Source organism: Oryx dammah, unplaced genomic scaffold (assembly GCF_014754425.2).
Source record: "Oryx dammah isolate SB20612 unplaced genomic scaffold, SCBI_Odam_1.1 HiC_scaffold_27, whole genome shotgun sequence".
Taxonomy (NCBI): Eukaryota; Metazoa; Chordata; class Mammalia; order Artiodactyla; family Bovidae; genus Oryx; species Oryx dammah.
Window position 1 is genome coordinate 13,937,349 of NW_024070211.1, and position 22,179 is coordinate 13,959,527.

Sequence of the window (22,179 nt, forward strand, 5' to 3'; positions counted from 1 at the left end):
GAGCCGTTTTCCCAACCAAGCATGGAGGAGAGCCTGGCTTGCTTATCTTCACCCCCCAGAGTGAAAGGATTAACTTGCCACTACCCATCATCAAGTCTCCCTGGCAAGCCAGAATGTCTGGTGTCTTGGCTTTTGATTGAGATTTTGTCAGATCACTATAGACATTTGGCATAGGCTGATTATCATGCTGAAGACCCAGCTGGTAAGTACAGATGTTTGTGCTTAATAAAAATGGGGGGAAAGTTATGACTTCATAAATGCAATTTGTCTGGAAGATAAAACTAGGGCTTAAGATGATAAAAGGCCATGCTGTGAGAAGTCTGGGGTGGTGGCTTCTAGCCCAGAATGCTGGCCCTAAAACTGTTATAAAACACACAGTCAGCCCCTTGGACTGAACCAGGCAGGCCCCAACACTTAACTTCACTCAGGCAAGTGACAGCTGCCCCATGAAGGCCATGCCCTTTGAGTTGTTTCTTTCTGCATAGCAGGGGGCCCCAAGCTCCAGGATCTAATGCCTGATGATCTGGGGTGGAGCTGATGGAATAATAATAAGAAAGTCAAAGTGAAGTCGCTCAGTCGTGTCCGACTCTTTGCGACCTTGTAGACTGTAGCCTACTAGGCTCCTCTGTCCATGGGATTCTCCAGGCAAGAATACTAGAGTGGGTTGCCATTTCCTTCTCTAGGGAATCTTCCCAACTGAGGGATTGAACCTGGGTCTCCTGCATTGCAGGCAGACGCTTTACCCTCTGAATCACCAGGGAAACCCAGTAATTATTAATAAAGTGCACAATAAATGTAATGCACTTTAATCGTCCTGAAACCATTCCCTCCCCACTCCCCTATTCATGAGAAAATTGTCTTCCACCAGACCAGTCTCTGGTGCCAAAGAGGTTGGGGACCACTGGATATAATATGTACTTAAATATTTGTTGAATGAAGTAAATGAGTGACTAAATGGATACACACGTGGACCTTTAACTGGGAAGGTGTGGTGAAAAACATGGAACTCCAGAATTTTATTCTTATATTGAAGCTTACGGTGTCACTGAACTTTTTGGCCCCAAATGAAAAAATAAACACAAATAAAACAAGCATTGGCAGTGGGAGGTGGCAACTTGTTCCCTGGGGACTGAAGTCAAGCAGAAGACACAGGCAAGTGAGGGGTCCGAGTTGCAGAGGGGTAGCCTGGCCAAAGGTGCCCAGAGAGCAGACAGCCCAAGCTCCCTGAGCAGGGACAACCCCTGGGCAGCTAGAAGTCAACCATATACAGCCTTGAAGGGGTGAAATCCAAGCCACAGGTCCCATGGGCAGAACTCTCACCCCTACCTGGGTCAGATTCTGCCTTGGAGAAATGGGGTCTGTTTGACAAGACAGCACGGGCAAGGGAATGCAGCTGCTAACGGGAAGAGGCTGACAAATACTTACCACTGGCGTCAGGGCACAGAAGGAAAAGCTAGAGGCTGGAGCCAGCCAACTGGACACTAACTCCACAGCTGTGACTCGCATCTCTTGCAACTGGCACAAGGATGTGCCACTTAAACGCTCAGGGACATAAGGACATTCAACTTCCAGTCCTCTCCTCGGTCAGGCCCTACCCGTGCGGCCTCAGCTGAGGCCCCGCGACTCGGAGGCCACGACAGAGACTCCCAGCACTCTTTGGGAACACTGCTGCATCATGCAAGGGAGGACTCTTTTTCTAGAAGGGGCAGGAAAGGAAGAGAGGCCCACATGCTTCTCCCACCCTAGGAGCCAGGAAACATCGTCGCCTGGCGCACTCCCCACTCTGCAGATGGGCTGGTCATAGCATCCGAGAGGCTGTCATGGTGACGAAGTCCTCGAAGCTGAGCCGAATGCTGCCCTGTACAGCTGTGTCCTTCTCCCGGAAGGCCTCGGTCAGCACCTGCAGCTGGGTGCACACCTGGATGAAGCGATCCAGCTGCATGGCGGGATTGGCAGAGCGCGGGCAGTAGCGGGAGACCAGGAGCTGGGTGAACTGGGGGCTCAGGTTGTAGCCCATCTGGGACAGAGCTGGAGAGGAGGGGCACACAGACCAGACACAAAAACCTGCCGTGAGCACTGCCATCGACCAGCTCCACAGAGCACAGCAGTTCAGGAACTTCAAGGGGACTGGCACCCAGGCGAAAACGGGACAGACGTCCGAGATGGCAGGAGCACAGAAGGAGCTCTGGGTGCTCCCCTGAGCTGGAAGGCCCCCATCGCTTGTTCTCAAGGTCTCTACTGTCTGTTTAGTTAGGGGCCCGCAGGGTCCCAGAATGACACCAGTCTGTACATGCTCATCTCTTATTTGTCTGTATTACAGACGGAAGCCTGAGCTTCCCTGCTCCAAGCTGACAGACATCAGAGGCAGCTCAGCTGAGCCTATGAGGGCCTGCTCTGGAGTCAAGACAGCCCCTCTGCAAGTAGTTTATTAACCTTGCTAATCCTGTCTTACAATCTCTAAAATGGGGATAATACTTACCTTGTAGGTTCTATTAAGGATTAGAGGTGATCATGCAAAGGACTTGACATACTGCTTGGCACATAATAAACACCCAGAGTAAGTGTTAAAAGTAATAAAATCATCCCATCTCCCCCAGGTGAGGCTGCAGGACAGTTCCAAGGTCGCAGCCTCCACACTGCTCCCCACATCCCCCTATCCCAGCTGGGATGCTCCCTTCCTCCTCTTTGTATAATCTACCCCCTCAGGCTACTATCTCAGCTTCCCTTTTGCCATGTGGCCCTTGGGCAAGTTTCCTAGACTAAGCCTCAGTTTTCTCATCTGTAAAAGGGTAAGAGATCCTTCCAAAGCTCCCTGGCCAGTTCTCATAAGAGATCCTTCATCTAAGGGTGGGGAATAAGAAACAGTACCTATCACGTGCGGAGACAGAATGACGTAACACAGGAGAAAAACTTATTCCAGTGCCTGGCCCATAGCAAAGATTCAATAAGTACTAGCTTTCCTGTGATATCACCCTTACAAACATCCATCACCAGATCACCACCTGGCAACAGGGTAGGTGCTCAGGACAAATCTCCTCCTTTCTCTTCCACCAGGGAGCTCCCCTCTTCCCCTGCCTCCAAGCTCCTTGGTCTGAGTAAATCCATGGCCAGGGTGATGGGCTGGGTTCTCTGGAGAGCCCTTTCGCCCTCTCAGCCGGCAAAGCTCCCTGGCCAGTTCTCATCAACCACACTAACCAACTGTCCTCTAGAGTCAGACCTGGAATGAGACCTGGAGCTGTGACCTCACATCATCTTACCCAACTATGTTTAGAATACTCTGGGAAGGAAACTGCCTTCCAGCAGAGCCAACAACAGAAGCCATCTTTCTGAGACCCTCTACAGGGCTCTTTTCCATTCTACACGCTAGAAACTCAAAAGGAAAGAGCCACACAAGCCACACGTACCAGCCTTAAAGTGCCCTGGGCTGCTGAGTTTCCATCCCCAAGGCTCCCTGCCAGCTGGATCTGTCTGACCCAGCGCTGCCAGGAATTTCATTGTCAGAGTCCAGCCCTGCTCATGTCCTTGCCCGGGATTTGGCTCACTGTCCAGCCAGGTCACAGACAGGGTGGGGAGGGGGCCTGTGCTGAGGGCAGCGTTTTGTAGTGTAGTTGGACACGAGGTGGTCCGAAGGCAGAGAGCATCCCCTGCTCTGTCCTAGGGAGTAAAGAGAAAGGTCTGCTGTGCCTGTGCCCCGAGTCCCCGCCAGGCCCTCACCTTGCTGCAGCTCTGTGTAGCTAATGGAGCCCGAGCAGTCCCGGTCATACTGCTGGAAGAGGTTCTTCCACTGCTGGATGAACTTCCACAGGGCAGAGAAACCGTAGACATCAATGCGGCCTGACTTGGTCTTGTCAAACATGTCTTGGTGGGGAAGAGAAAGAAGGCTTCAAGACTAAGGGCCCAGGGTCCTCAGGTACCACTCAGGCAGCCCGTCCCCCCAGGCTGGGGGAAGAGACTCCACAGAACCAAGGCCCGAGGCCCAGATGCCAGCACCCCAGGTGCACCCTCAGCAAGCGCTGTACCAGCCCCATCCCTGCCAGAAGTGCGTCGTCTCCACAGGCTTGGCGGCTGACCCCCTCCCTGCCATCACCCACCAGGGCAAGTAGTCCCATCCTGCAGAACAAGAAACTGAGCTGGCCTGTGACTCAGCCATGTCTAGAACTTGAGAAAAGATCTAAGGAAAAGAGCTCTCAGTTTAAGGGACATCTCATCATGAAATCTTCCCTGGCTGAAAAAATTCTCCTCAGAATGGCCTTCCATTTGCCTCCCGTCAGACAGGAGGTGGCTCGACCCCAGCTCGAGACCATGGGGAAGGGCTAGGACTCACTTATCATCATAAGGCACGTCTCGTCATTGAATGAGGACCAGTTGGAGTTGACCAGGGCCTGCTTCAGCTCCTTGATGGAGATGTAGCCACTGTGATCAGAGTCCACTGATTGGAACCAGGAGTAAGCCTCGGGATCCACATTGGGAGGGACGCCACCTGCAGGAAGGGGTGCCAACCAGGACAGTCAGATGCAGGTCTCAAGACCAATGGCAGAAATGCTGGCAAGGCCAGCCTCAGCGTCTCCCTGCCTACAGGTTTTCCCTTCTCTGAAAGCCTTACAGGTCTGTCTGCCCCCTCCCTGGCTTCCATCAAGACAACACCCTTCCTCTAATGGAAGAGGACCTTCTGTGTAAATGCACTGATTTCCACTCCACAAATCCTTCAGGCTTTTCCTACAGTGCTCCAGCCACTCTTCTATTTGATTTCAAGTTTCTAAGAAACAGGGACTCGTCTGTCAGATTAGGAATCTTCTGAGAAGGGGGATCATCTCTCCCCGCCGAGACTGGGGACCCAAAACTGTTTGCTGAGCACCTAACGTGCGTGGCCCAGAGACAAGCATCTTGAGCATCAGGCAGCAGGGAGTTCTCTGTGGTGGGAACCAGGTCTGGTCCATCTCTGACTGCCCTGGCACCATGAGAGCTGGCATAGCCTATCCGGACCTACCAGAGTGTGGGTGACCACGGAGCTCCATTGTTCCTCCCTCCCCATGGCCTCCAGAGGTCGTCATCTGTGAACCTCCCCGTGGACATCTCTGACACCTCCTCACCCCACACATCCAAAGAGCTGCCCAAAGCTGGCAGTTCCACACACAGCTATCAACTCTTCCCTGTTTCTACTGCACCTGCCCTGATTCAGACTCCTCTCACCTGACTGTGGAACAAACCCCAAATCCTAATCGAATCCCCCAAATGGCAACTCTCCACCACTCAGCACTTGTAGCTGAGTAACCTCTGTAAAATCCCACTGTTCTCACCAGTTTCCCCCTCCCTCAACTCAAAACTCCTCAGAGGCACCTCACTGCCTACAATGAAGTCCAGCGTCCCTGAAACAGCATTCCAGCCTCCCCACCATGTGGTCCACCCCTGTCTACCTGTCGGTCTGTCTCCCCACCCTTCTGTGCCAGCCTGGCTGCAATAAGGCCCTTGCTCCTCCCCAGAGCTGCCCAGCCCCTCCGCAGAGCCCTGACCCACTGGGTTCTCTCTGCTTCGCATCCCATTCTCCCTCATCTCTTTGCATCCGTTTCCCATCCACACTTCAAAACTCAAAGAAAATTCTGCTCCTTCCCTAAAGCCTTTCTCCTTCCATTCCTGGACGGACCTCCTTCCTCTCTCCTTTGTACCCCTTCACTCTATAGCCCTGATCACTCTTCTGTGTACATGTTTTTCCTGACTTCTTCCAGGTTATACTTGGAGCAACTTGTGGGCAGGATCCAAGGCTAATGCATCCCTGAATCCCCAGGGGCACAGCAGGACACAGAAGAGGGAGGTTTTCAGCCCCCGCCAGAGGCGGCTCCTGGTCAAGCCTCAGCTCTCCCGGGTGCGGCCTTGGCTAAGCTCTTAAAGTCCTCGTTGTTTCGTTTTCTTATCTGTGAAATGAGGACACAATAGCATCTACTTCATAAGGTTACTATGAAGATATAATGAATCCATGAAAGCCCTTAGATCAGCACCTGGCACCATCTAAGTACGGTGTAACTGCTGATTATTAGTGTTGCTGTCGGGGTTCAAACAGCTTTGGGTGTCTGCGAGCTTTGTGCGTACGTCAGAAGATGAGAGAAAGGACCATTCATTTGGAAAGGTGACTGCAGGGTGGGCTGGGGGTGAGGGGAGAGGGTGGCAGATGAAAGCATAGAAGCACAGAAGACTGTCTTGGGAAAAAGCCAGAGTACTGGTAAACCTGCTGAGTCGACTGGCCACAAAAAGGGCTCACTGGCACAAGGCAGTATCAGAGACTGCACAGAAACCACCGCCCAGGCCCCAGAGCGAGGCCGGAAGGAAAAAGATTTGCCTGACTGAGGGACTAGGCTGACCTCCTCGGGTGGGAAATCCCGACAGGCCCCACCCTCTTTCCTAAAAAAACAGCTGCTGTGCCAGACGTGGAGGGGGCCATAGGCAGGGGCAAAGAGTCTCTGGAACACGTGGTCTCTGCAATCAGCAGAGAAGAGCTCAGCCTCTGGAAGCAAAGAGCTCTGATCCTTACTAGCTTGTGTGACTTTAGAGAAACTGTTCCATTCCCTCAGTACTGATTCCTCCATTTCTAAATTGGACCTACTTCCCAGGGTTTCTGTGATGACTAAGTGACATAATGGCAAAATAAAATTTTTGCAAAGGGCCTGGAATGTGTGCAGTCACATCTTCAAAGAGGAAGGGCTTTTAAAATTGGGTCTGAAAGGGTGACAAGAGAGTTGCAATGGGGAAAAGAAAAGCCATATGGCAAAGGCACAGGGTGTGTTCGGAGTACTCCACAGGGTCTCGGGTTGGTGGGAGGGAGGGGTAACGGCAGGTGAGGAGCTGGAGAGGCCCTTTGGGAGTCGAGTGCCCCTAGGATCTTCCCTATGGGCAGTGGGGGCAACTTTAAGGGCCAAACCTCTCTGGCAGAGCATGGTGCTCCACTTTTAGACCCTGGATTCAGCAGGGCTAAGATGGGCCCTCAGGTGACTCCAGGGCATGTGATGTAAGGATCATGCTTCAGAAGCACTGCTCCAGGGGTTCACGGGAGGCGCTGGTGGGGAGGTGATGGTGGTTGGGAGACAGGCAGCTGCAGAGGGTGAGCAGTTAATAGTCTGAAGCACATTTCTCCTCTCCTCTGCAGCCCCAGAAAGTATCTCTGGCCTCAGGCCCTGGAGGAGTGAGCTTCACAGCCAGGGCTTCCATTCCCCTGCTGGGACTTCATGCAGGCTCAGAAACAAAATTTTAGAAGGAGGAGGAAATCCACCAGGAAGCTGCTGAGCTGAAAGCAAATAGCCAGCAGTGCTGGCTCTGACAAGATAAATGCCACTGGCTCCCAGTGTTTAGAACCCCCAAGGTCTGAGCCTCTCCCTCGGCCACCTGCCGGTCTGTATACTAAGATGCTGCAGTTTCCCTGCACTACCGCTCCCTGGAGGCCCTTCAGGTACAGCAGAGTGGCTTCAGGCTGCCTCACTGCGGGGGCGGACTCCTCGGAACAAGTGTGCTGTGAACAGGCTCACTGGATGAGCTTGGGAGGGTGCAGGGGTCTGGGCACTCACCTTTCCTGACAGCCGGTCTGAGACCACTCAGGAGTCCTCACTGAGCCTGAAGCCCCCACCTAAGCTTCTTCACATCCACTAAGTTGCCGAGCCCCCTCCCCAGGCCCATTTGTCCAGCAGCTCACCTTCACTGCCTCTGCTCTTTATCCTTCCCCATCTCATCTCATCACTCCCCTGCCTGCCTCGGCATTCTGCAGTGGGACAGCCCTCGTCACATCTGCTGTCACATTAAATGCTGAATACCTCTCTGCTGAGAATGTTCCAGAATGAGCCCTCTAACAGAACACCTTCTAGTAAGCCCCTCCCATGTGCCAGACACTGTGCCCAGTGTTTACCTGCAACTTCTCACTTAATCTTTATTAATGATCCTGTGAAGCAGTGATATTTACCCATTTTACAGATGGGGCTACTGAGGCTTAGAAAGACGAAGTAATGTGGTCAGATCAGTAAGTGATCTTATCCCAAAGGCCAAGCTTTCAGCAATTAGGCAACCGTGCCTTTCTGCATATAAGCAGTCAGTCTCCCTTACACAGAAAAGGGGTTCCTTCCCACAGCAGATGGTAGTGCTGTCTCCAATGACTGGCTAATCCACTCCTTCCCCCACTTCTGGCAAGAGCATGGTACATCCTCTCCACTGCCTAGGGGCTGCAGAGCCTCCTCTAATGAGAGAAATATCCACTCCCATCCTACTGATGTCAGGCTTGAACCAGGGGATAAACCTGAGTGGAAGAGATATACAGTCCTTCAGAGCAGAAGCTTAGGAGGCATTGTGCATTCCTCCTAGCTCTCCTGTTCTTTTTGTCTGTCACAGAAACAGCATACCCCAAAAGGGGCTGTGCCTCTAGCCGAGATCCTGGAAAGAAAAGACATGTGGAGCAGAACCTCAGCAGCCAAGCCTGCAGCTGCCGACGTGTAAGCAAGAGTAAACAAGTGTGAGTGAGGAACAGAAATAAACGTTTGTTGCTGTAAGCCAGAGATTCCAGAATTGTTGTCACCACAGCAAAGCTAATTAACAGACTTCTCATTCTGTGAATGCAAGCAAAGCTAGAGACAAGATGCTTAGAAGCCAGGGAGCAGGCTGCCTGTGCATTCACAAGAAGGGCACACAGGGCCCTGGATAACTCGGAACAAGGCTCCAGGCACCCGGAGTCCAAGACCCCTACTTACCTGGAGGAGGTGGTCCCTGTCCATAAGGTCCAGCACCGTAGGCATTTGGAGGTGGTGTACCATAGGGGCCCCCTGGGGCGGCACCACCATAGGGTCCTCCTGGAGTTCCAGAAGGCAGCCCCCCAGGGTGGGGGTGTCCATAGGGTCCTCCACCAGCTGGTGGTCCATAAGGCCCTCCAGGGGCGGGACCTCCTCCATATCCGCCACCAGGGGGTACCCCGCTCCCATACTGCCCTCCACCGTGGGGGGGTCCGGGGTAGTAGCTACCCGGAGGGGCTCCGGGTGCTTGTCCCCCAGCTCCTGGGCAGCCCTGCAAGAAGAGCAAGACATCGGTCAGAAGGACAAGGCTAGGAACTGGCCACGGCACGGCACTCTGCAGTTACAAAGCCCTGCCACGGCCTTTCTTTCAAATGATCCTACAGGCTGGGCTGGACTCATGATCCCACGGTTCACATGGGGAACCTACGGCATCCAGAAGACATACAGCTTACCCAATCACACTGCCCATGACCTGCAGAGGCAGGGCTGGAAACCTGCTCTCCTGGCTCCCCTGGAAACCTGCCCTTCCCTGCCCACCAAGGGGCTCCACAAGGGCTGGTATCCTGACTGGTCTGCCACTTTATCCCCAGCCCCCAGGGCAGAATGGATGCTCAGTGAATATTGACTGTATCAGTGAGCAGGCAAATGAATCAAACTGAATTCAAAATCCACACTCCATGGTACCCCCACCGCTACTTGCAGAATTCACAGCACAAACACAATCTCCAGTAATGCCCCTGACCCTCCCAGTCACCAATGGTGCATCTATAGCATGGATTCACCCAGAGCATATCTTCCTTAACTGAACTCTAGCTCATGATGCAAGAACATTTCCCCGGACTCACCCACGGCTCTGTGAGACAGGCAGGCAAGCCCCTATTCCTACAGCAATACAGGACAATGGTTAGGAGTGAAGAAGACCAGTTCAAGTTGGGGTTCTGCCATTTACTAACTGGTCCAGTGACTTAGCCTCTCTAAACCTCAATATTCTTTGCTTTAAAAGTGCCTGCCTACCAATTAGTGTGAGAATGAAATGAGGCCTATCGCATGAAGAGTTCTGACAGAGATCTTAGCACAAAGCACTCAATGCACATTAACTATTAGTATTAGCGCTCCCCTATGGAGAAGGAAACTCAAGTCCAGAAAAATCACACAAAACCACATGGAAGGGCTGGGGCCGGAATGCAGGTCTGCTGGCTGCTAAGCCCAGGCCATGAGAACGGTAGCGCCTACATGGGAGCACTCCCACTCTTGTTCGTGTCCCCACGTCACTAGCCAGGGATCCCTGAGACTCAGAGCATTCGGCTCCATCTCCCTAACAGGCCGGCCAAAGGCTGAGTGGAGGATGACAGCCAAGGCCTCTGCAGGTGGGCTGAGGTCAAGGGCACAGAGGGCAACTGGGCCCAGCTCCAAAAATTGAGGATGCTACCATCTAGACGAATCCTAGACCAACCGCCAGTAGCCTAGCCAGTGTGAACCTGGACTTTCTCTTTTAATTGTGCTTGATGGCTTCCTGGACAGTTACCTTCAAGGCTAAGGCCAAATTCACACTTGATCTAAAGAGGGACTGCCTGCTCAAGGAAGAGAAGCTTCTTGAGGGAGGATGGGTGGCAGGCCCTTCCCCACTCAGCATCGTGGGCGCTCTTCTGCCCTGGAAGCTGCCCAGAGCTCACGGCAAGCCTCCTTCACAGATAATGAAGCCACAGGCAAATCTCAGTTCCATACTCTGCTCCCATCAGCTGACTCCATGGCCATGTGCCAGTGGCTTAATCTCTTAAGCCTGTTCTCTCACAAGCAAAATACATAATAATCCCTTCCTCACTGAATTGTTCCACAGATTACAAGAAATGTATACAGCTTTTGTTAAAGTTTAGCTAAAGAACCTTTTGATAAATACAAATCTAAAAACTCACAAGAGAAAGCTGCTGTGGTTGGGCGTGGCGATTCCAGAGCCTCAATCAGGCAGGCTGGCAAGCCCTCCCTTGCGAGCTTGTGAGTGAGCCCCTGCAGAACCCCCGCAGTGATTCAAAAGGCAGTTTGAAAAGCACTAATACAAGACAAACAGTTCTTACAACAGTGTCTGGCATAAATCATAGTTGCTATTGTTATATTAATTATTATTATTATTACTATCACCAAAGCCCTGAGCCACGTAAACTCTGGCACAGTGAAGGGGTGGGGGGTGGCGAGGGGGTGCCGGGGGCATGGTACAGTGTATAAAGGAGAGGGAAACGTTTGAAGGAGCACGGAAACACTCTCTGCAACATTTAACAAAGCAGCATAAGGAAAGAGCTGTTTAAAATGGACACATAAGCCAGGCGCCATGGGACCAACAAAGAATTAAAAAAGGGGGATTTCCCTGGTGGTCCAGTGGTTTAGAATCCGCCTGCCAATACAAGGGACCCAGCTTCGATCCCTGGTCCTGGAAGATTCCACGTGGCTCAGGGCAACTAAGCCTGTGCGGCCACAACTACTGAAACCCATACGTCCTAGAGCTCGTGTTCTGCAAAAGAAGCTACCTCAGTGGGAAACCTGCACACCGCAAGGAAAAGTAGCTCCCATTATCCACAACTAGAGAAAGCCCAGGGGCAGCAACAGATACCTAGCACAACCAAAAATAAATAGATAAAATTTTTAAAAGATTCCCAGTGGAGTTGGAGAGATGCGCAGGGAATTTCTTCAATCCATCCCCTCCAGTTCACAGACAAGAAACTAAGGCCCGGTGAGGGGAAGGGACTGGCTCAAGAAACACTGACGTGGAGGCAGACCACTCCTTGTTCACACCCTAGCCCAGCGACTCCCACTACCTTCTGCGACAGTGCTCTTTGCTTAAGCAATAGGGCACAGGATTCCATGGTAGGCTCGAAGAGGGGATAGGACTCTGCAGAGGCTGCGCAAACCAAAGAACAGGCTGGACAAGAAACCAGGGAGTCACTGCTCCCAAGAACTCCTGTGAGTGAAGCCATAAATTGTTCCTGGCTGAGGACACCTGAGGCATAGTCCTTACCTCAGGAAATGCCCCCACGACAATCAAGTGAGGGCTGTCCTAGCAGGGCTTCTGACCTTGGTGCTATCACAATCCAGGGGGCTGATGGCAACTAAACTCTTTCCTTTCTGCCCTGCATTAAAGCCCTCAGATGTACAGTTTACAAAACACTTTCACATACACACAGAAACACTACTGGCAAAATCCCACCAACAATCCTTTAACAGAAAAAAGGGAAGGTGTTAGAAGGCCTATTTTCAGAAGCTGAGGTGGACAACTGTTAAAAGACTTCATTCATTCAATAAGACTTTACAGAGCAATAATGTTGTATTAGGTTGTGCTAGACAAAACAGGGCCTGGCCTTGAGAAGCGTGGGGTAACTGTGATACAATCTGACCAGTGTTGTCAGAAACATCGACTTAAATGCTATTCAGAGGCATGGGTCGAGGAATTGGTTCCATTTGTCAAATGATAAATAAGCAATCAAAGGAACACACGCAGGCAGGGGCTCAAGGAAGGCTTCCTGGAGGAGGCAGAGTCTGGCACACAGGAATTCTCCAAAAGGAAACTGGACATCCCAGACAGAAGTGAGAAGAAAGACAAAGGCACAAATCTGAGGGCGAGCATGGAGTGGTCAGGGAGTAGGCTAACAACCTGGGGGCAGGGGCAAGAATGCAGTGTGAACTCAGAAAGGCAGGCTCTTTCCGTGCTCCTTGTCCCAGCACCTCTCCTGCTGCGTTTCGGTTAGCTGGTGGGGGGCTGCATCTTCGAACTTCTCTCTGTCACACAACAGTGAGCCCCTGGGGGCAGACACTGGGCCTCATTCATCATAGCACCCCAGTGTCCAGCACAGTGCCTGGCACCAGCAAGCCTCCGTAAAAATGTGAACAAATGAATATCACTCAGAAAATGTGGAGCTTTATGCCAGGGGAAACGGAGTGCCATAGGAGGGTTTCCAACAGGGAAGAAACGTGATCAGAGCCTTGTTTAGAGAACTAAGCAGCAGAGGGTGTGGAGGATGAGCTTGCGGGGGAGGAAGCAGCCAAGGTGCAGGACAAGCAGAGCCTGAACCAGACAGCAGACTCAGAACAGGATGGGTTCTGGAGCTATTTCAGAGATAGACTAGACATGACTTGGCAACTAATGAGATTAAGGAAGCCATGGCAGGAGGAGTGAAGAAGGGGAAGTGTTTAGGATGACTCAGGTTTCTAGTCTGCACCATAAGATGAAGAAAGTAAAACCAGCAGAATCCAGGCTGGCGAAGACGGTTCCCAGGGTCACTGAGTTATTAGTAAAGGTCAGAACCAGAAATGAAACAGGAGTGACAGTCCTTGACTCCATGTTCTTTTATACTACTCCATGCCACTTACCAGCCCCTTTAAGAGGTTTTTCCAAGAGCATTTCATGCTGATAATAAACACGAGATTATAAAAAAAAAGAGAGAAAAAAAAGACAGGAAAAGTTCAGCAACCACGGTTTCCAAAACATTACAGAAAACTAACCCTTTGTTGTTGTTATTATTTTTCAGTTGCTAAGTCATGTCCAACTCTTTGTGACCCCACGGACTACAGTGCACCAGACCTCCCTGTCCTTCACTGTCTCCTGGAGCTTGCTCAAACTCATGTCCATGAGTCCTTTGTTGCCCCCTTTTCCTCCTGCCCTCAATCTTTCCCAGCATCAGGGTCTTTTCCAAACTAATCCTATGTCTTTACTGATTGCAAGAAAAATACATTTGATAAGTTTGTATGGGGGAAGGGAGCAATTAACATTTTATTAAGGCTCTCACTGACCCTCTGTCCTGTGAGGTAAGGGCTATGATCCCCATTTCACAAATGAGAAAATTAAGGACCAGAAAGTTTAATCACGTGCCTGGGAGGACACAGCTAGAAATAGTGAAATTTAAAACAGGGTCTGCATGACTCCACCCACTCGACCCTCTTCTAAGTAAATGTTCACGATAAATGGGTGAGAGTCTACCACACGCCAGTGGCAGGGACTGTCCAAAATATATGTGTCAAATATAATGGGTCTCTACAGTGGGCAGGGTTGAAGGGGGAAAGGTTGGATTAGGTGATCTTTCAGAGGCTTCAAGCCCAGAAATGAGGGAGACGCAGAACTCTATCCTGTTTCCACTTCAGCACTTAGACCCAATTCAAGAGCCGCAGTATTCTAAGAGACTCCAGAGGCCTCCTGGTCCAACCTTTCAGTCAATGATGGAATCTCTGTAGCACCATCTGGAATCTCTGCTTACATTCCTGTAAGTGGTGGGGAGCTCACACATGCAAAGTCGCTTCAGTCATGTTCGACTCTTCACGACCCTGTGGGCTGTAACATGCCAGGCTCCTGTGTCCATGCAATTCTCCAGGCAAGGATACTGGAGTGGGTTGCCATGCCCTCCTCCAGGGGATCTTCTCAATCCAGGGATCAAACCCACATCTCCTGCATCACAGGCAGATTCTTTACCATTGAGTAATTGAGGAAGCCCCAGTGGGGAGCTCACCCCCTCTTAAATAACTCACTTAGAAAGTCCTACACTTTGCTTTGACTCTGAGAGCTCATTCTTCTACCCTGAAGATGCTAGTAAAGCTCAGAGGTGTCAAAGGTTGGTCCATGCTGAGGCTGACGGGGAAGAGTTGGCTGTGCTGCAAAGACAAACCTGTGCTCTGGAGCTACCCCCAGCCTGCTGCAGGAGGCTAGAGCCCACTCTAAGGAGTTAAACAGTCACAAGATTACAGAAGGAGTGGTTTGGGCGTTCACCAGCAGAACGTCCTAAAATATTTAAAGGCTAGAAGACTGCAGCCAATAAACAACGAGCCAAGAATTGTCCCAAGACTTCAATTACCACCTCTGTGCTGACACTCTAAAATCTTTCTCTCCAGCTTCATCTCTTGTGAGCTGCAGACCTTCATATCCAACAGCCTCCTGACGTTCCATCCAAATCTGCTCCTCCCGGTGTGCCCATGGCAGTGAAGGGCCATGCTGGTGCACCCCCTGAACCCTCCTCTTTCCTCTCTGTCGCCTCAATTAGGCGCCAAGTTTCCTCACTTCTGCCTCCCAGCTCCATGTTCACCAGGCCACTGTTTTCTCACCTAGATAACTTTTTTTTGGACAGGAAAGTAGGATTTATTGGTGGGCATGAATAAGGAGGGGTCAGCGCCAAGGCTCTCAAGAATGCAGGGCACATGACCTGTCCAGAGGACCACAACTAGGGATGTATCTGACCCCACAGCCATCTGGATGAGCCACTTTTCTGCCACTATGTTTTCAAATTCATCCTCATTAAACTTAAGTAAATGCCCACTTCTTGGAGATGGAGACCTTCTGGTGGCCAGAGAACTTGAACCTGGCCCTGCAGAGGGCTTCAATCACAAGCTCCTTGTTCTACGGCTTGGTGTGGATGGACAGTATGACTTGGCCAGTGTACCTGGCCACTCTCCCCTGGCGCTTTCTAAAGGCACTGCACATAACCTGCTTGGAGTCTAGACTAGGGACAGCATGCCAGTCATGAATGTCCACTGGAAAAGGCTGTCTCCAAGGTCCCTTAGGGCAACAGGCTGTATATACCTCAGAGGAGGTTGCTGTTTGCGGCCATGGCACACTGGGGGCCCACAGTGGAAAGAGCACAGTCGGCTTAACTGGCTGCAAATCACCTAGATTACTTCAATAGCTTTGAAACTGGTCTCCCTGCTTCAACCCATCCTGACAGTGCCCCCCGGGAACAGCTTCAAAACACAAATGGGATAAAACTCTTTAGGAGAGCCCTCAAAAGTCCACCCTCCTCAAAAAGGAACATAAGGCCCTTTAAGATCTAGTCCTTGCTTACCTTTCTGGTCTCATTTCTTACCATTTCCCCCTCCTCTTCACTACAACTAGACTGATCTCCTTAAATTCTTCAACAATACTGGGCTCTTGCTTCCTGGCCTTTGCGAACACTATTCTCTCCGCAGGAATACTTTCTTCATGCAGCCAACTCCTACCGGATATTCAGTTTTTGGCTTAAATGTCATTTCCTTTAAAAAGCCTTCCTTCCCTCAAGACTGAATTAGGGATTTCTCCTGTGCAGGCCTGATTCTTACTCCCATTTAATACTCATCACGCTGATTCTACAATTTATGTGTCTGTATCACTCTTTCACCTGGAGTATTTACTACATGCCAAAACACCGTATCACTCACTTAATGTGGATTATCTCATTTAATTTTTACAGTAACTCTTGAGGTAGGTATGCCTATGATCCCATTTATAAAAAGGGGGATACGAAGCCTCAGACTTTGGTGGGAAATATCTGCAAGGAAATGGCAGTGGAGGGGTTTGAAGCCAAATCTCTCTGGTCTCAGAGACCAAGCTCTTATGCACTGAAATCCATTAGGTTGGCTCCCCAACATGACCAAAGGGTACTTGAGTTTTACTTCTCCAACACCCAGTCCATGCTTGAGGACCCCCCAGGCAGGAGGCAGTGGAAAGTTACAGGAATTGTGATTCCTAACAGGAGGCTGGAATCCTCCAGGGCTACATACTGAGTGGAGGACAGGCAGCACTAATTTTTTGGATGCTTTCAAACAACCCACTTCCTTTCTTGCAACACGGTGGACCAGGAGTTGGATAGGAGGAACAAAGCTATGGTGAGAGAAAAGCACTTCTTCTACTTGAGGCACATTTCTCTCTGTGCTCCTTCTCACTGTCTCACTGAGTGTAAGGCCAGGCAGCATGGCATGATGACAGCGATCACAGAAGCAAGAGCGATGCCACCACCCGCCATTAGCACACACTACACATTAGCAATGCACCAGGTTGCCTACAGGCTTTACCACATTTCATCCTCCTTTCACCCCCATGAAGTATTATTCCTCCCTCTTTACAAGTAAGGAAACTGAGACTCAGAATCCTTAGATGATATGTCCAAAAGGGCATAAATATTAAATAGCAGAATTAGGATTCCAGCCCAATTTGGTCTAACCTGGAAGTTCAGGCTCCTAATTTCTGTCACTGCTTCTAGGATGCATACCAATGATCTCTAAAAGCTTATTAAAATGCAGACGCTTGGGCCTTTTCTGGGTACAGAACAGGTCTGAGGTGGAAATCTAATCCGTGCTTTTTTAACAAGCTCCTAGGGGATTCTGATGCAGACCACCCACCGAGAAACAATGCACCATGGCCATGTTTTCCCAACCTATATTCCTCAAGAATAATACTGGTGTCACCAAAAAAACGACCAGACTCAAAACAGGGGAGGGGGAGTTTTCCATGGTTAAGTAAGTTTAAGGAACATTGCATATTCTGTCCCTCTCTGGCAAATATACAATGTTTATTAACAAATTAAGAATTCTGAGATGCTTTGTGATGAAAAACGTACTATATTTAACAAACTTATTTATCCATACTCCCTTATTAGCAATACTTATTAACATCTCACAAGCCTCGGCAAATGGAACCGAGCTTGGTTATACTTCCTCCTAACCTCAGCCCCAGCGGGCCTCTCTTTCCTACCTCTGCCAAGTATGCAACAAAAGTTCTAGTTCTAGCATAGATGCTCCCTCACTTGCTATGTGCAACCATGGGCAAGCCACTTAACCTCTTTGGGCTCTTTCCAGAGTTATAAGTTGAATCAGTTTTTCCTGCAAGCCTGCTTATAGTGCCTTCACGACTGAGAATATGGATGTCCAAATACTGTGTACAGGGCTGCACTGCCTAAGAGGGCTCTTGCCACATCTTTTGGTATGTGATTACACACAGCGCTTAGTAATAGCCCATGTGACCCTGTTTGCCAATTTTTCCTGCGTGGGGTTTATCTCCTAAATTAGTGTGATCTTGGGCAACTCAGGAACCCTCTCTGAGCTTCAGTTTCCTCCTTTTAAAATGAAGGAACTTGGCACTTCTCAGGTGGTCCACCAGTTAGGACTCCGCACTCCCAACACAGGGGACCCAGGTTCCATCCTTGGTCGGGAAACTTGATCCCACATGCTGGAACTAAGACCTGAGGCAGCCAAATAAACGACATTTAAAAGTAAATTAATAAAACGAAGGAACTCTTTTGAGGGCTCTTCCAGCACTGACCTTCTAGGAATCTAGGAAAAATCAAAATACTAAAAGGTAACACCCGTTACACTCTTAGTTGTACCAAAGGTTTTAAGAACATCACTTCATTATTCTTCATAACAGCTCTATGAAATAGACCCTATTATATGGCCCTATTTTACCCAGGAGGAAACTTCAACTCAGAAAGGCAAAAGTACCCTGTTTAAGGGCTCTAAACTAAGTGATGGAGCCAAGATTTGAACCTTCCTCTGACACCAATCTGCACTTGATCACTCAACCATTTTGTCATCCAACAACGTATTCTGGCCACACAATCACCTTGCTGTGGCGTTCTTGGCTGGATCAAGGTGCGCTGGGGAAGAGGCATTTGCTGACAGCTCCGGATTCTGCTGCCTAACGACTTCAAATAAATTCCATGTCTTCTTGGGTTTTACTTTTTCTATGTGTGAAACGAAGGTACTGGACTAAATCAGTGGCCAGACAAGCTCACTTGTGCAGTCTGCTAAAACCACAGATTCTCCTGATTATTCAGATGCAGTACGTCAGAGGTGTATTTTTATCGACTCCCCAAAAGATACCGACAGAACCAGTGCTCTAAACGTTCTGCTGTGATTATTCAGATGCAGTACGTCAGAGGTGTATTTTTATCGACTCCCCAAAAGATACCGACAGAACCAGTATTCTAAACGTTCTGCTGGCGTTGATGACCCCGCTTACGGGCCCCGGTGGAGTCCTGGGAGAGTTGTAGGGCCCAGGCCAAGCGCAGTCTGACTCTGGGGTCCAAGAGCCCCAAATCTTCCCATGCGCAACGTCAAAGGGGGCGCGACACGACTTCCCAGACATGCATGCCTACGTGACGTGAGCCAGGCGCGACCGACCATCTCTTTTCCCTTCTCTCCTGCGCAACCTCGCGGAAGACAACCTCAGCGTGGGAAAAGGCGCGGAGGAGGCGGGGAGAAAGCGAAGCAGGGGGGTCCGGGCAGGACTTAGCGAGGGCCCTACTTGAATTCGCCCGCCGCTCACACTCACCTGCCCGTAAGGATAGCTGGCCATGGCGACTCTGACGTCACAGTCCGCGAGGGGCGGAGCTTCCAGGGGTCAAACCTGCCTCCTTTTGGGCCTGGGGGCGGGCCCTATTCTGATTGGATGTATGAGACTGTCCATCCTGGACGCATGAGTCGACGGAACTGACGCTCTAGGGCGGAGGTTTGGTGCTTCCTAGTGAGGTGGGCTCATGTCTATGGGGTCGCATAGAGTCGGACACGACTGAGGCGACTTAGCAGCAGCAGTGGCAGCAGAGAAAGGCCAGCGGGGCTAAGGGTCAGGAGACCGATTCCGGAAAACTTGATTGTTGTGCTGGCGCAGCTCTTCCTTTCTTGCTCTAGAGTAGGTCCCGGGGCTGGTCGGCCTGGGTATTTAGAGAGAAACTTGGGTAGGGTGTTGCAGCGGTGGCCATGTTTTAACCTGGCAAAAAGGACGCGTGAAAGTCGCGTAGTTGCTGTCCTCAGTCCAAGTTTCCACCAGGGGAAGGCCCAGGCGGTTACTCTGACAACGGGGTACAGAGGCATCCTGGGAAGGACAGAGGCTAGGGCTGGAAGTACTTCGTTCTAACGTCAGGACACCATATGTCAGTAACTTTGGAGTGGGATCTGTGGTATTTGGACAGGAAAATTCCAAGCCGTCAGAATGGGAGGGAAATTGGATCGTCTGAGGTCTCTTCGGGCTTTACTTTTACCACCAAACACATCCACAGCTGAGCCTTGTTTCTATTTTGGCCCAGCCTTTTCATTCGTTCAGGCTCTCCTGGTGGCTTTAAAGGGTTAAGAATCTGCCTGCAATACAGGAGACACGGGTTCGACCCCTGGGTAAGGAAATGTGTACCCGTTCCAGTATTCCCATGGACAGAGGAGCCTGGTGGGCTACAGTCCTTAGGGCTGCAAAGAGTCCAATAGGACTGAGCAACACTTTCATTTCTTCTGGAGTTATTTCTCCTCTCTTCCCCAGTAGGATACTGGACATCTGTCTGCCTGGGGGCTTATCTTTCGGTATCCTATCTTTTTGCTTTTTCATACTGTTCATGGGGTTCTTGAGGCAGAAATACTGAAGTGATTGCCATTCCCTTCTCCAGTCAACCATGTTTTGTCAGAATGCTCCACTGTGACCTGTCTGTTTTGGATGGCCCTGCATGGTATGGCTCGTAATTTCATTGAGTTACATAAGGCTGACTTGTTTCATAAATGGAGAAATAGGTCCAGTGATATGCCCTAGTTCACTATGGCTTAGGGGCAGAGTGTAGCCTAGCACTGGGGTCAGTGGATACCCCAGGTCTCATCAGAGAACTGAGGGCTGATCCCCAATGTAAGTAAGATCCTGGTTATTAAGAGATGTCAACTACAAATTGGCACTTGCCAAGAGCTTTTGCCAGCGACTGAACTGCACCAACAAGGGCCCTTGCCGTCTGCCTGGGCTGCAGCAGCTGCTGACCTTCAACAGTCCCCAAAGGGAATTCAGAGTGGAGAGGGAGGCACTCTGTGCTCCAGGGAAACTGATGAAACAGGTCTTTAGACAGTTAGATATTTGCAGGAACTGATTTTATGATCCCAATCCTTGCATCTCCTCATATCTAGAAAGGCACTAAATCCCTTGATGGTGACATCAGTTCCTCGTGATTAGCAGAAAATCTTTTGTGAAGTAAGCGCATGAGTGCATTGAACTCCCCCTTTACCACAATCTTATGTATTGACCTCCCCCCACTGCCTCTTTGGAGCAGTCTTTCAGAGCTATCTGAGGTGCTCTCTCCTAGGCTGCAGTCCTCATTTTGCCCCCAAATAAAACTTGACTCACAACTCTAAACATTTTTTTAGTTGACAAAGACCTCACAGTCATGTATTTGCTTCTTTGTGGTTTAGACTCTCCACTTGTTTGCATGCTTAATTGATTAATTTGTTAGTCCTGTATGGCACAGCTTGTGTCTGATTTTGCTTGTCATTGTATCTCCAGAACCTGTATTTTTAAAAATAATTAATAGTGTTACGAGGTGTTGTCACTTTTGGCCATCTAGCCATTGTCACCTGCAACTTGGCATTTGCCATCTATCTCTACAAAGGATCAAATTATGAGCCACTGTTGCTGCTGACCTTCAACACCGCCTGAAAGGATTTAAATGTGGAGATTCAGAATGAGGCATTCTGTGCTCTGGGGAAAACTGGCAGAATAGGTCTTCAGTTAGGTATTTTCAGGAGACAGTGTTATGAGCCCCATTCTTGCAGTGCCTCGTACCTATAAAAGAACTAAAATCCTCCATGGTTACATCCACCTCTCATCACTGGCAGACACGTTCTGCAAAAAATAGGGGCTTGATTACATGTATTCCCCTTTCACCAAAATCACATATATACTGACCTGCCTCCTACCACTTCCGAGCAGTTTCTCAGAAATATCTGAAATGCTTTCTCCCAGACTATTGTCCTCATTTTGCCCCAAATAAAACAACTCACAGCGCTCATGTTTTGCCTTTTTTTTTTTTTCAGTCGACAGCCAGCACTTTCCAAAATCACAGTGCCGATCATGCTCTTAGCCCACTGGAGAAAGTACAATGGCTTTCTTCATCTACATCTACAAAATAAGGTCCAGCCTCTTCATTGCAGCACACTAGACCCTTCACAATTTGACCCAGCCTCACCTTTACATCTTATGTCTTACAGCCCCCTTTTGTCTGCTGTTGTATGTTCAGTTCCACCATTCAGCCCCCTTTCTTTGGAATGGGGAATCTTGATTTTACCACTTTCTAACTCTGTGACCTCAGGCAAGTCATTTAATTTCTGAGTCTCAGTTTCCTCTGCTGTCAGAAACGAGTATATAAAGAGATCTGAAATAATGAGTTTGTGGCACCTATTCATGCCCAGACTTGTGTTCAGACAAGACTTGTGTTCAGACCACTCCTTTCACCCAACCAGCAGCCCTCCCAAGTCCAGTCCTTCAAAGCTCAGTTCCAGAGACTTCCCTGGTGGTCCAGTGGTTAAGAATCTACCTTCTGATGCAGGAGACACAGGTTCTATCTCTGGTCGGGAAACTAAGGTTCCCCCACACCCCGTGGGGTAACTAAGCCAGCATGCAGCAACTACTGAGCCTGCATGCCACAACTAAGACCTGACACAGTTAATTAAATAAGTAAATTTTTTTAAAAAACAACAACTCAGTTCCAATCCCATCCTTCACGTAGCCCACATCCCACCAGCTCCAGAGTTACCCACTTGCCTGCCTCCCTCTGCACTTGGTACTGTCACTGTGCTGTATTCAGCCTTCCTGCTTCAGAGTTCTCTTTGATAATTTTCCCCAAACTCATTCCTCCCCTTCATCTCTGAAAATCCACCCAGTCTCTCAGGCCTGAAACCGAGGATC

The 22,179-nt window shown here is 49.9% G+C and overlaps 1 protein-coding gene and 1 pseudogene across 1 annotated transcript; both read right to left on the reverse strand.

The window, feature by feature from the left end:
* Positions 1–987: 987 nt before the first annotated feature.
* PEF1 (penta-EF-hand domain containing 1) lies at positions 988–18,910 on the reverse strand. The gene is made up of 5 exons (XM_040228006.1): positions 18,808–18,910; positions 8,718–9,027; positions 4,325–4,480; positions 3,715–3,858; positions 988–2,028 (listed from the first exon to the last, which is right to left on the reverse strand). The coding sequence occupies exons 1-5, from the start codon at positions 18,829–18,831 to the stop codon at positions 1,799–1,801; spliced, it is 864 nt and encodes a 287-aa protein (XP_040083940.1). The 5' UTR covers positions 18,832–18,910; the 3' UTR covers positions 988–1,798.
* Positions 15,266–15,387, reverse strand: LOC120855196 (annotated as a pseudogene).
* Positions 18,911–22,179: the final 3,269 nt, after the last annotated feature.

Excerpts from the sequence above, each read along its gene's own strand:
- PEF1 (XM_040228006.1), bottom strand. The coding sequence starts at position 18,831 with ATGGCCAGCTATCCTTACGGGCAG. Across the intron at positions 9,028-18,807 it reads CCAGCTATCCTTACGGGCAG|GGCTGCCCAGGAGCTGGGGG; the intron begins GTGAGTGTGAGC and ends CTCTTCTTGCAG. Across the intron at positions 4,481-8,717 it reads ACAGGGACCACCTCCTCCAG|GTGGCGTCCCTCCCAATGTG; the intron begins GTAAGTAGGGGT and ends CCCTTCCTGCAG.